The 12,010-nt window shown below is 40.7% G+C and overlaps 1 protein-coding gene across 2 annotated transcripts in view; it reads right to left on the bottom strand.

Moving 5' to 3' along the window:
- Nucleotides 1–12,010, bottom strand: part of FMN2 (formin 2) — a 371,000-nt gene that overhangs the window by 199,466 nt on the left and 159,524 nt on the right. For both annotated transcript variants that reach the window (XM_032319379.1, XM_032319378.1), the window contains one exon: nt 5,486–5,573. In XM_032319379.1, the coding sequence (XP_032175270.1) occupies nt 5,486–5,573 (88 nt within the window). The remainder of the gene's footprint in view (nt 1–5,485; nt 5,574–12,010) is intronic.

The following is a 12,010-nucleotide window of genomic DNA, read 5'->3' as shown; positions in this document are numbered from 1 at the left end:
TCGCTCACTCTCTGACAAATAAATAAATAAAATCTTAAAAAAAAAAAAAAAAAAAGGAAAGAAAAAACAGGAATGAGGACCTTCAATACTTTGGGAAGAACCGTCCTGGAAGGTTAGAAACTTACTTCTATGGATGAGATCATTAAATATATCTAAGGTATCTCTTGCTGCAGTATCTTTTTTTTTTTAAGATTTTATTTATTTATTGGACAGACAGAGATCACAAGTAGGCAGAGAGGCAGGCAGAGAAAGAGAGGAGGAAGCAGGCTCCCCACAGAGCAGAGAGCCCCACGTGGGGCTCGATCCCAGGACTCTGGAATCACAATCCGAGCCAAAGGCAGAGGCTTTAAACCACTGAGCCACCCAGGCGCCCCACTACAGTAACTTTAATCTATTTTGAGAACATGTATACCGAGGGAATGTAATAATGTATATGAGCCAGTTAAAGCTTCAACTTAAGGGGCGTCAGCCATCCAATACCCATACCTCAGGGATGGTGGGCCAGCACTATGTAGGAAAGGCCACACTTCCTCAATTGCTTTCATGACTGTTCTATAGTTTTCTGAGTACAGATCCTTTACCTCTTTAGTTAGGTTTATTCCTAGGTATCTTATGGTTTGGGGTGCAATTGTAAATGGGATTGATTCCTTAATTTCTCTTTCTTCTGTCTCATTATTGGTGTATAGAAATGCAACTGATTTCTGTACCTTGCTTTTACATCCTGCCACATTGCTGAATTCCTGATCACAGGTAGGGAAAAGGAGGGAAAACTGAATGAAAGGTCATCAGAGAGGGAGCAAAACCATGAGAGATTCTGGACTCTGGGAAACCAACTGAGTGTTGCTGGAGGGGTTGGGGGTGGGGGGACGGGGTGACTGGGTGATGGGCATTAAGAAGGACCTGTGATCTGATGAGCACTGGCTGTTCTATGCGACTGACGAATCACTGACCTCTACCTCTGAAACTAACGATGTACTATATGTCACCCAATTGAATTTAGTTTTACCTATGATGTATTATTTGTTTCAGGGGTACAGGTCTGGGAATCATCAGACTTACGCAATTCACAGCACTCACCATAGCACAGACCCTCCCCAATGCCCGTCACCCAGACACCCCAACCCTCCTAACACCTTCCACTCCATAACTGAATTTAAATTATCGAAAAAGAAAGGCCATACTTCAGAGGCAGATATTACAAGTTACTAGATCAGTACCCAAAGTTTTGCTACTTAGCATTCTCATATGTGAAGTGAACATTTACTGGTTAAAGCAAAAAGATACGAGACATGTGGATTAGCTAAAAACTCCTAGTGAGACTCCACTCCGCCCCTGTCCAGAGAATGAGCATGAAAACCTAGCAGAGTTTATAGCCTGGATCCTTAAGGATGCTGCCAGAGGCTTTAGATCCTGACTGGTCGTGGGTCCAGCTATGCTCTGAGTTAGACTTCTAGTTCCCAGTGACAGATTATAAGGTGACGGATTTCCTACCTCTGTGATGTGTTTGTAACAGACTGGAACAAACCTTTCAGACAAGATATTGGTGAGAGTAGCAAAAGGACAGAGAGCTGGATACCCTCAGGTTTACCAAGCAGGCTTTTCAACCTGTTTAATTTCCTGGCCAATAAATAGTTGCCATATATATATATATATATATATATATATATATATATATGGAGGAGAATTACATAAGAAACTTGTTTCCATCTAATCTGATAGTAGAGTTACTCTGCACACCGTGTACTTGCAAACTCTCCACTTTGCACTCGCTGCCCAGGCAATGTTAGTCACAGCGCCCCCTTCCACTCTCAAAGGTATCACAGTTTGTATGATAACTTACATGAATATTCCACCTACTAGTGAGACCTTGGGGATAAAACTGAGCCTTATGAAATTTCAAAGTGCCCTGCAGCTACTATTTCCTACGACAATGGTTCTAGAGCTGTGACTACCACACTGACTCCCAAAATACAGAAGGAATCTTGTATGCACACCTCCATCTCTCTTCACAAAACTCAGCTTCAAAGTTGTAGGGTAACTCCCATCATTAAAATGGCAGGCTAGGGGGTGTGAATTGATCCTCCCACTGAGAGTGATTTAAAATGTGGGATAAAATATATTCATCAAATATCTGAAAAAGCATCCAGGAGCAGCCAAGAGAGGAAACAGCAGGCTAAGGAAGAGAGAATGCAGGAAAACGAGCCAGTTCAGAAACTCTTAAGTCCTATCCCAACGAACCCAAACTTTCTGTTGACAGCCTGAAGAGCCAAAGGCCAAACATTAAAGCTCAAGGCCCACCCAAAGTAGAGATTCTAGACTTCCATGACAGTAAAGTAGAACTCGAAGGGCTACACGCCCAGGGGAACCAACTCAGGCTGGGGAGAAGTCAGCAAGGCTACAGGGGATCCCGAAAGCCTGATTTCAGGAGAGCCTAAAGCCAAAAGGACCCTAAGCTCTAGCACACTAGGTAAATAAATCATTTCTGCAAAGCACCTTCATCCTTGACTTTAAATTCTTCTAAACCACTAGAGTGTTTTTGTTTTGTTTTTTTTCCAGAGGGGGATACACCACAGTTTCACCCCTCCCATTGGAAAACTGGGATACTTTACAGGATAGTTTAGAAGTTGCCAGACACATCTACAACCACGTTAGAGCCGCTCAGGTCTTCCCTGTAACCTTGTGTGCGTGGGCACACACGGGTAAGTATCTGGGCCCGCCTCGCCTGTATTACCACATGAGTAAACTCAGTCAAGAAACTCGTCCTTTCTTCCCTCTCCGCCCTGTGACTCTTTGTGACACTCCACATGTGCTATTGTAGAAAATAACCTTTGAGTCTGAGCTGGGTGTGGTGTTCCGCGGACAGGGCGGCAAGACCACAATTAGACTTCTGGCACCTCCCGTCCAAACCTTCCACGCTAACTACTCTAATGCGGAACTTTAAAAATAGAAACATTACAAAGTAAGCCCAACCCTAGCCTTTTCTGGAGTTTTGGTGAGGGAAAAGAGAAAAAGAGGGAAAAAAACGTCGTGCTGTTTTACAATGTTGCACATACTTTGTTTTCAAGATACCAAGGCTGGTTGTAGACAAAGCGCCATCTTGAAAAAGCAGCTCCCGTGATGGAAAGAACAGGCCCAGAGGGTGAAGAAGACAGGGCCCCAGTTTAGTCTGTTCCGCGAACGGGCTCTGTGACCTTGGAAGAGAAACCTAACCACCAAAAGGTCTCCGTTTGCTCCTCCAGAAGATGATACCGGAGGTCTGGATAAAGTCTGTGGCGACTTCTCCAACCAAAATCCATGATGTTTATGCTTCTGTGGATTTCTCCGTGGAGGCCTATCCTGATAGAAGTCAAGTTTATTCTAGAGGCCACAAGTGATTCACACATGCACATCATGGTTCCAGACAACACGCGGAGACAGACAGGACTTATTCACTGCAAGGCACCCCAGTTGCTCCTTCAGTCTTAAACTCGAAGGCGGCTGTTTTTTTTCTTTTTTTTAGAAAACCGTGTACAGGGTTTCAAAGTGACTCAAGCAATCACTTCACATCCTAATAGGATAAAGTTTATGCATAATTCTGTGTGACCCTTCAACTACTGACGTTCACGCCGTGTTATTGTTAGCGTTGCATGTTAAGCTAGCAAATTTTCAATGAACTCTCACTGGCTTTACCACAGACACAGATGTTAGGTGGACTCCTTTGCTCATAAGGTTCTCATTATTAACTCAACCCGGGCTGAATATTTGACTGAAGGAAAGGACCATATCATTATTTTCAGATTTCATTCTATGACTTAACTGGGATACATCTGCCAGCTTTAGAAACGCCAAGTACTTCTTGGCGCCAGCCCTGGCGTCCTGTTCTATGACTACTCCCCCCAACGCTTCAGTTTGAGGAAGTCTCCTCCCCATCAAAACAGTTTAATAAAAACTTAAATTATGATTAAGAGTTACTCATCAATTGACAGAGCATACCAGGCCTGTGCTATTTATGAATTATTCCTCACAATATTTTAAGGCTAACAAATAGAATCCACATTCATACAGGGGTGAGCTAGAAAGCCAGTTAAATGTTTTCATGATTTATAAAGTCTGTGTTCTACTTGAAACCATATTTCTTTAATAGGTAAACTGGCATTCCACTGGATAATTCAATCTGCTTTAAATCTACTCTAAGGCTCCAAACAGCTTATGGGGGGTTCCGAATAGATTTCCTCTAAGCACCTTTGGGCAATATCTCTCAGCATAAATGTGATAGGAATATATGGCACAGGAATGCCTGTCAATTACAGGGCAGATTTCAAGTCCTTAAAACACTGACACTAAAACCACTTAGAAAACGTTAAAATCAGCCCAACTCTAAACATAGGGAGTATGTTATAAGCCTGGTTAAAGACAGAAATTAAAACAACAACATAAAAGTAATAACAAAAGGTCCTGATATTACTGCTTCCCTGGGTCTGGACCACCCAACAGTAATATACGTAGGCAAGCATCATTTGAAACTATCTTTGATGGATATTAGGAAAAATAATTCAATCCCTCTAGGCATAAAAGCGCCCAGGGGGTTACATAGAGTAAATAACTGAAGTTATTCAAATCAACTATTTGAATAGTTATTCAATTTTTATTCAGTTATTAGATAACCAATTAATAGTTATTCCATTATTATTCAGTTACTAAGTAACGGAATGTTATCCGAATTCAGATATCCCAATAACTGAAAGAAGAGGGAGGGGTTTCCACCCTAAGTCGTTACACATAATAAATGGGATTTTGTGATTCTTTATGCATCTCATCGTATCTCGGAACAGGAAGACTAAGAGAACACGCCCCCTCATTTGTCCGATGCTTTATAGACATCCACGACAAACGATCATTCAGCCCCTTGAACGCGTGAGTTTTCATCTAGTTACTACGCATGGCAATCCAGTCTACTATTCAACGTCTCTAATCCTAAAAACATTCTTAAAATAGTAACAATCAAAACAAGCATCCGTGTGACTCCTTCCCTGGTTGAAACCAATCTGTTAGAAAACTCATGCTAGCTCATTGAACACCTACGATTCCAGTTTCCATGTACTGATCTCTCCAGTTCACTCTCTTCAGGTATTTCCAATGGCTGAGACATACCCCACTATCACTCCTGTTTTTGAGTCACTCTTTGAACATGGCATCCAGAACTAAATACCTCAGATATAGTCTAATGAGCTAAAGAGCGCAGTGGGACCAGTATTTCAGATGAATTAAGAGAGAACTATTTATTAATGCAGACTAAATATGTCCCATGGGAAATAGGCTTTTAGCAAAACATAGAAACAACATAAAAGTCAAGTTACTGGTAACCCCTCCAAAAACGATCATCACAGGTTAGCATTTACAAAAACATACTAATCTCAAAAACTCTAAAATAACTTTAACACCAAACCGCACATCCTTCAGCCCAAATTTAGGTATTCAAAAGCTCAATTTTTATTTTTCTACTTACCATGTTGTATATCTTTCATATCTAAATGAAGGCTAGACATTAATATTCCAACTGCTTGTGATCTTTTGTTGCTTAATAACTTGACCACCTGCCCAAAGGAAGGAAAAAAGGAAAATGTTAATTTGTGATATGCTCAATAACATGTCCTTTTTAATCCTAAATGAACAACGTACAGCTTAAAGTCTAGTATTCAAAAACTGATCTGAAAAGAACTTTTGTGTTTTATGTCTTCCACCTTCAAAATCAACTGTCTTCACCCATTAACCTCAATGGCAAGCTCTTTACCAGTCTTTTGAGAGACTGTCAGTGCGTAAAATTTCTAATAGTTCAGGAAAGTAGTTTGGTCTCTATGAAATAACAATTACACATTTGATAATTTGTAGCCTGAGATTTTAAAAGTGTCCCCCCGCCCGTTTTTTTGAGCACAGAAGTCCTTTATTTTTTTTCCATTTTATTTCTTTTCAGTGTTCCAAAATCATTGTTTATGGACCCCACCCAGTGCTCCGTGCAATCCGTGCCCTCCTTAATACCCACCACCAGGCTCCCCCAACCACCCCCCCCCAAAACCCTCAGTTTGTTTCTCAGAGTCCCTTTCATGATGTCAGCCCTTAAAACTCTGGTCAGCAGGTGAAGGTGAAGTCTACACCCAGGGCATCTGTTGCATCAGACCTGTCTGAGCGCAAAGTGGAAAACGCGCTTTGATTATGGTCCTTCAGAAAGCTGTTTACCTGGCAGTCCCTCTCATTCTGCCAACATTCATTCTCCCTCTCATTCTGCATTTGGCCGACATTTTGTGGAGAGCTTTCCAACTAATTAATAGAGGGAAACAAGCAGCAAACTCAAAGGGTTATGTCTGCTTCATCTCAAATCTGGCTTTCCAGAGAGTTCTAACAAGTCAGTCAATCCCCACACCCCACAAGAAGTCTTCCTAAAATAGAGGTAGGCATCCTGCTATTGGACATACACCCTTAAACTATGTTTTCCAGACGCTGACGCAGCACCGATAAGTCCTGCTTATGAACCATTATCGCAGGTCCTGAAGGGCAGCAAGTTCTATGTACTGTCATGGTTCTGTTATAGGTCGGCTTCAGAAAAACCCCGGAGGAAAAGGGGGAATAAAAGGTTCCAGTCAGATTATCAGAAGTGACAGCTGCCGAACATCTATCACGTTTGTTGACCTTGTCTTTCTTTTAGGTTTAGGTTGGGCCAATCAGTAAACTAATAAAATAATCATGCCCAGCTGTCACACTAAGTCCGAGTAAAACAATATTCTTAGTAACAGTACTAGCATTCTTGGTTCCCAGGCCAGGATGAGGGCGGAGAATAAGACAAACACTTCAGAAGGGCCAACCACAACCTCTCCCACGCGTGTTTCTGCAAGCTTCTCGCAGAAAGGACTGACACCCCACAAGGGACTGTGCTTCCTCAGAAGAAGGTATATGTACACACACACACAGACACACACACATGCTTTGATTAACTTGCTCTTTAAACATTTTATGAAAGTTCAGCTGAAATATTAGAACTTAAATATGAATCCATTCATACCCCAAGGATTTCTATCAATACGGTTCTCTTCTTCAGAAGTGCACAGAAACTTATTATCAGAAAAACAAAAGGCATGTATTCTGACCTCAGAAACACTTTCTAGGGGACCCTGGGTGGCTCAGCGGGTTAAGCCTCTACCTTCCGCTCAGGTCATGATTCCAGGGTCCTGGGATCAAGCCCCGCATGGGGCTCTCTGCTCAGCAGGGGGCCTGCCTCCCTGCCCGCACCCCCGCCTGTCTCTGCCTACTTGTGATCTCTCTGTCAAATAAATAAATAAAATCTAAAAAAAAGAAAGAAAGAAAGAAAGAAAGACAGACAGACTTTGTAACTTCAGGTAGATACCATCTGGGTCCCATCCGTGATGCTCTGACAAAAGGGAATGGATCTGTACCCATATGTCAACGGACTGTTCTGCTGTACAACAGGCTGATCACACCCTCTCAGATGCTCCTGACTCCGCAGCTCCTGGCAGCCCTTCTCAGGCCTTTTCAAGGTGAATTATTCTGATTTTACCTTAAACACGGGCATATTTCAGAGTTCTGTTCTCAGCACTTTATTCTGTTCACTTTATGACCTATAATTTCTCCTCTATAGACATACACGCCAGCAACTATAAATTCCTTCTTGTAACTGTATCTTCAACTCTACAGTACCCTACTTTCCTAACAGGTGTCTGCACATAAATCTCTACTGGACAGGTCTAAAGCCAAACTCGTCATCAGGTCCACCCCAGAACCTATCCATCTTCTCCTTTTCCATGAGCTGAAATGATGGCGCCCCCATCCTCCACCCACCTACTCAAGTCAGAAATCTAGAAATCAGCCTAGACTCTTAATCGACTTCATCTGAATACTGTGGTCTGCTAACTAGTCCTGTCAATTAGAACTCCTTCAAATTTCTGGAACCCACCCTTCCTCTTCAACTCTGTTGTCAGAGTTTATTTCTATGCTTTATCTTATAGAGATCAATGGGAAATATTCCCAACTAGCCTCCCAAATCTAGTGCAGTAGCTCTCAAAGCGTGCTCCCTGGACCTGCGGGCATGATCATCACCTGGGCACTTATGAAAAATGCCAGAATCTTGGGCCCTGTCACAAACCTACTAACCACAAAGTGTGGGCGTCAGATTTTTCCTCAATCTGCACTTCAAAAAACCTTTTAACTGACTCTAGAATCACTGATGGCTCTCACTGCTTCTGTCCATTCTCCAAACTGATACCCAAGTACCATTTCTAAGACTGTGGTATTTGCACGTCTTTCCTCGCTTGTTAAACCTGGGTGGCTCATATTTACATGTTAGTGTTTTATTTTTTATCTTTTTAAAGATTTTATTTATTTGACAGAGAAAGAGAGATCACAAGTAGGCAGAGAGGCAGGCAGAGAGAGAGAGGAGGAAGCAGGCTCCCCGCCGAGCAGAGAGCCCGATGTGGGGCTCGATCTCGGGACCCTGGGATCATGACCTGAGCCGAAGGCAGCGGCCTAACCCACTGAGCCACCCAGGCACCCCTACATGTTAATGTTTTAAAAGGTTGTACAGATTTCCAGCCCATGACCATGAACTATCTTTCCATTTCTTTGTGTCACCTTCAATTTCTTTCATCAATTTGTTATTGTTCTCACAGTATAGACTGGAAGAATTAATATTATTAAAAGGTCTGTACTACCCAAGGAAATCTACAGATTCAATGCAATCCCCATCAACATACCAATAGAATTTTTCACCAAACTAGAACAAATAGTCCTAAAATTAGTATGGAACCACAAAAGACCGTGAGTAGCTAAAGTAATCTTGGAAAAGAACAACAAAAGTAGAGGTATCACAATCCCAGATTTCAAGACATACCACAAAGCTATAATAATCAAAACAGTATGCACAACACATAGATCAATGTAACAGGATAGAAAACCCAGAAATCAACCCACAATTATATAATCAATTAACCTACAACATAAGAGATTAAAAATATACAATGGGGCAAAGATAGTCTCTTCCATAAATGGTGCTGCAAAAACTGGACAGCTACATGCAGAAGAATGAGACTAGACAAGTTTCCTACACCATACACAAAAACAAACTCAAAGTGGATTAAAGACCTACATGTGAGACCTGAAACCATAAAACTCCCAGAAAAGCAACTCAGGCAGTAATCTCTTTGGCATGGGCTTTAGCAACATTTTTCTAGATATGTCTCCTCAGGTAAAGGAAACAAAAGCAAAAATAGATTAGAACTATACCAAAATAGCTTTTGCATATGAAGGAAACCATCAACAAAATGAAAAGGTAACCTACTGAATGGGAGAAGATGTTGACAAGTGATATATGCAATAATATAAAAAGAACTTATATAACTCAATACCAATAATCATAATAATAATAATTACCCAAGTAATAAACGGGCAGAGAACCTGAGTAACATTTTTCCAAAGAAGACATACAGATGGTCAACAGACACATGAAAAGATGCTCAACATCACTCATTATCAAAGAAATGCAAATCAAAGCCACAATGGGGTACCACCTCACATCAGTCAGAACAGCTAGTATGAAAAAGATAAGAAGTAACAAGTACTGGTGAGAATACGGAGAGAAAGGAACACTTCTGACTGTTGGTGGGAATGTAAATTGGTGCAGCCACTGCGGAAAACAGTAATGAGGTTCCTTAAAAAATTAAAAATAGAAGTACCATATGATCTAGTAATTCCACTACTGGATATTTACCCAAAGGAAATGAAAGCACCAATCTGAAAAGACATATGCACCCCAATGTTTACTGCAGCATTATTTACAATAGTCAAGATGTGGAAGCAAGCCACGTGTCCATTGGATGATGAATGGATAAAGAAGATATGGTATATACATACACTGGAATATGACTCAGCCATAAAAAAAAGAATGAAGGGGCGCCTGGGTGGCTCAGTGGGTTAAGCCACTGCCTTTGGCTCGGGTCAAGATCTCAGGGTCCTGGGATCGAGTCCCGCATCGGGCTCTCTGCTCAGCAGGGAGCCTGCTTCCCCCTCTCTCTCTGCCTGCCTCTCCATCTACTTGTGATTTCTCTCTGTCAAATAAATACATAAAATCTTTAAAAAAAAAAAAAAAAAAGAATGAAATCTTGATATTTGTGACAACATGGTTGGACCTATAGGTTATTATGCTACGTGAAATAAATCAGACATAGAAAGACAAATGCTACGCAATCTCACTGACCTACGGAATCTAAAAAAGAAAACACATGAACAAACAAACAAAAAACAGAAATAGACCCGTAAACACAGAGAACCAATTATTGGTTGTCAGAGCGGAAGAAGGTAGGAGGCTGGGAAAAATGAGTAAAGAAGAGTGGGAGAAACTTCCCATTAAGGCTTCCCATTAAGGAAAGAATAAAACATGTGAATAAAAAGTATAGCACAGGGAATACAGCCAACGACACTATAATAGTGACTATGTGGACAGATGGTAGCTATGCTTGTGCTGGGTAGAGCATAGCTTAGGATGATGTTGAATCACTGTGCTGCACAGCTGAAATTCACACCGTGTGTCAACTATACATCAATTAACAAAAATAAAATAAAGTGTCCCATAGACTGTTCACTTACTTTTTCTGTTATAATGCAAGTGAACTTATTACAAACTATATTTTACATTTTAAGATTATAGGTAAGAATAATAACTACCCATCACCTTCTAGAAGGCATCTACACAGGGAAGGACAGACGTCTAAAAGGACCGACTCTGTAGTTCCCTAGAGTAACTCAACCTTTATGTTACAAAGCATAATCACTGTTGATCCTTCTTCTAAAAAACACCCTGTATAACAAGAACCTGAAGCTATCAAACTAGAACATTCTTAGAATCCAGGCACAACAGAGGCAATGGAGAGTAGAGAGTTGACTCTTAGAAACTGATCTCAGAAAAATGGAAAATGCAGAATTAACTAATTTAAAATCTATAAAAATTAGAACATACAACCAGAAAAAAAGGATTATTTTGAATTTATCTAATTCACATATTAGATTCACCTAATATTCTTAATAAAGCTTTTAGTCTTAGATTAACCCAAGGAAGCAGGACTGTGTAGGGATTATGAACATGGACTCTGGAAAATAAATCATCACTTCTCAAACTTCTAATATGCCACATGAATCATCTGGAATCTTTTTTAAAAATGCAGATTCTGACTCCTAGGTCTAGCGATAGCTTTCTGGAAAAATTACTCCAACATCCTAAAGCCTCAGTTTCCTTATTTAAAAAATTAATAGCACCATCGACTTCAAAAAGCTGTAGTGGATATCCAGAATACACTTGACACTCTTGGGAATAAACCCAGCAAAAAAGTATACTCACAGTGATAGTAAGAGCTGTACAAAGTTTAAATACTTAGGGAAGCGCTTTAAATGGTTTCTCAAAAATAAAATATCTGTCAACTTTTCATTACTCAGTTTAAATCTACAAAGGAATTAATAATCTCACCACCCTCTCATGTGATTTCCTAAGAAATGTGGGTCTTTATTAGTTCAGAGTAGTTTTCCAGTAGATGCAAATGACTTCTCCCTTAATTCTCTTCCAGGCATCCAACATGACTGATGGTATGTCTGCTTTAACCAGTGCAGTTTTAGGCCACAGGAAGAGAACAAAACTGTGCATGTGGCCCCAGTCAAACTTTTACAACCCTAATATAGTTAATATAATTAGGCTGCATACCTAAAATGCGTTTCAAATTAACATTAACTAATCTGTGGCTTGAATAATTACTGTGTCAAGGAGACATCCTTGGTCTATTTCCACTGTCCATACTTTTTTTTATTTCTTTGTTTAATTATAAACTAAGCCAGTATTAGAAACTTATAGTAGAATGATGATGGTGGAAGCAACAAAGATAAGAAGGATATATTCAAGGCACCTGGGTGGCTCAGTCAGTGAAGTGTCTGCCTTCAGCTCAGGTCATAATCCCAGGGTCCTGGGATTGAGTCTCGCAATGGG

The sequence above is a fragment of the Mustela erminea genome, chromosome 17 (genome assembly GCF_009829155.1).
Source record: "Mustela erminea isolate mMusErm1 chromosome 17, mMusErm1.Pri, whole genome shotgun sequence".
Classification (NCBI taxonomy): Eukaryota; Metazoa; Chordata; class Mammalia; order Carnivora; family Mustelidae; genus Mustela; species Mustela erminea.
This window is presented reverse-complemented; position numbering and strand designations above follow the sequence as displayed.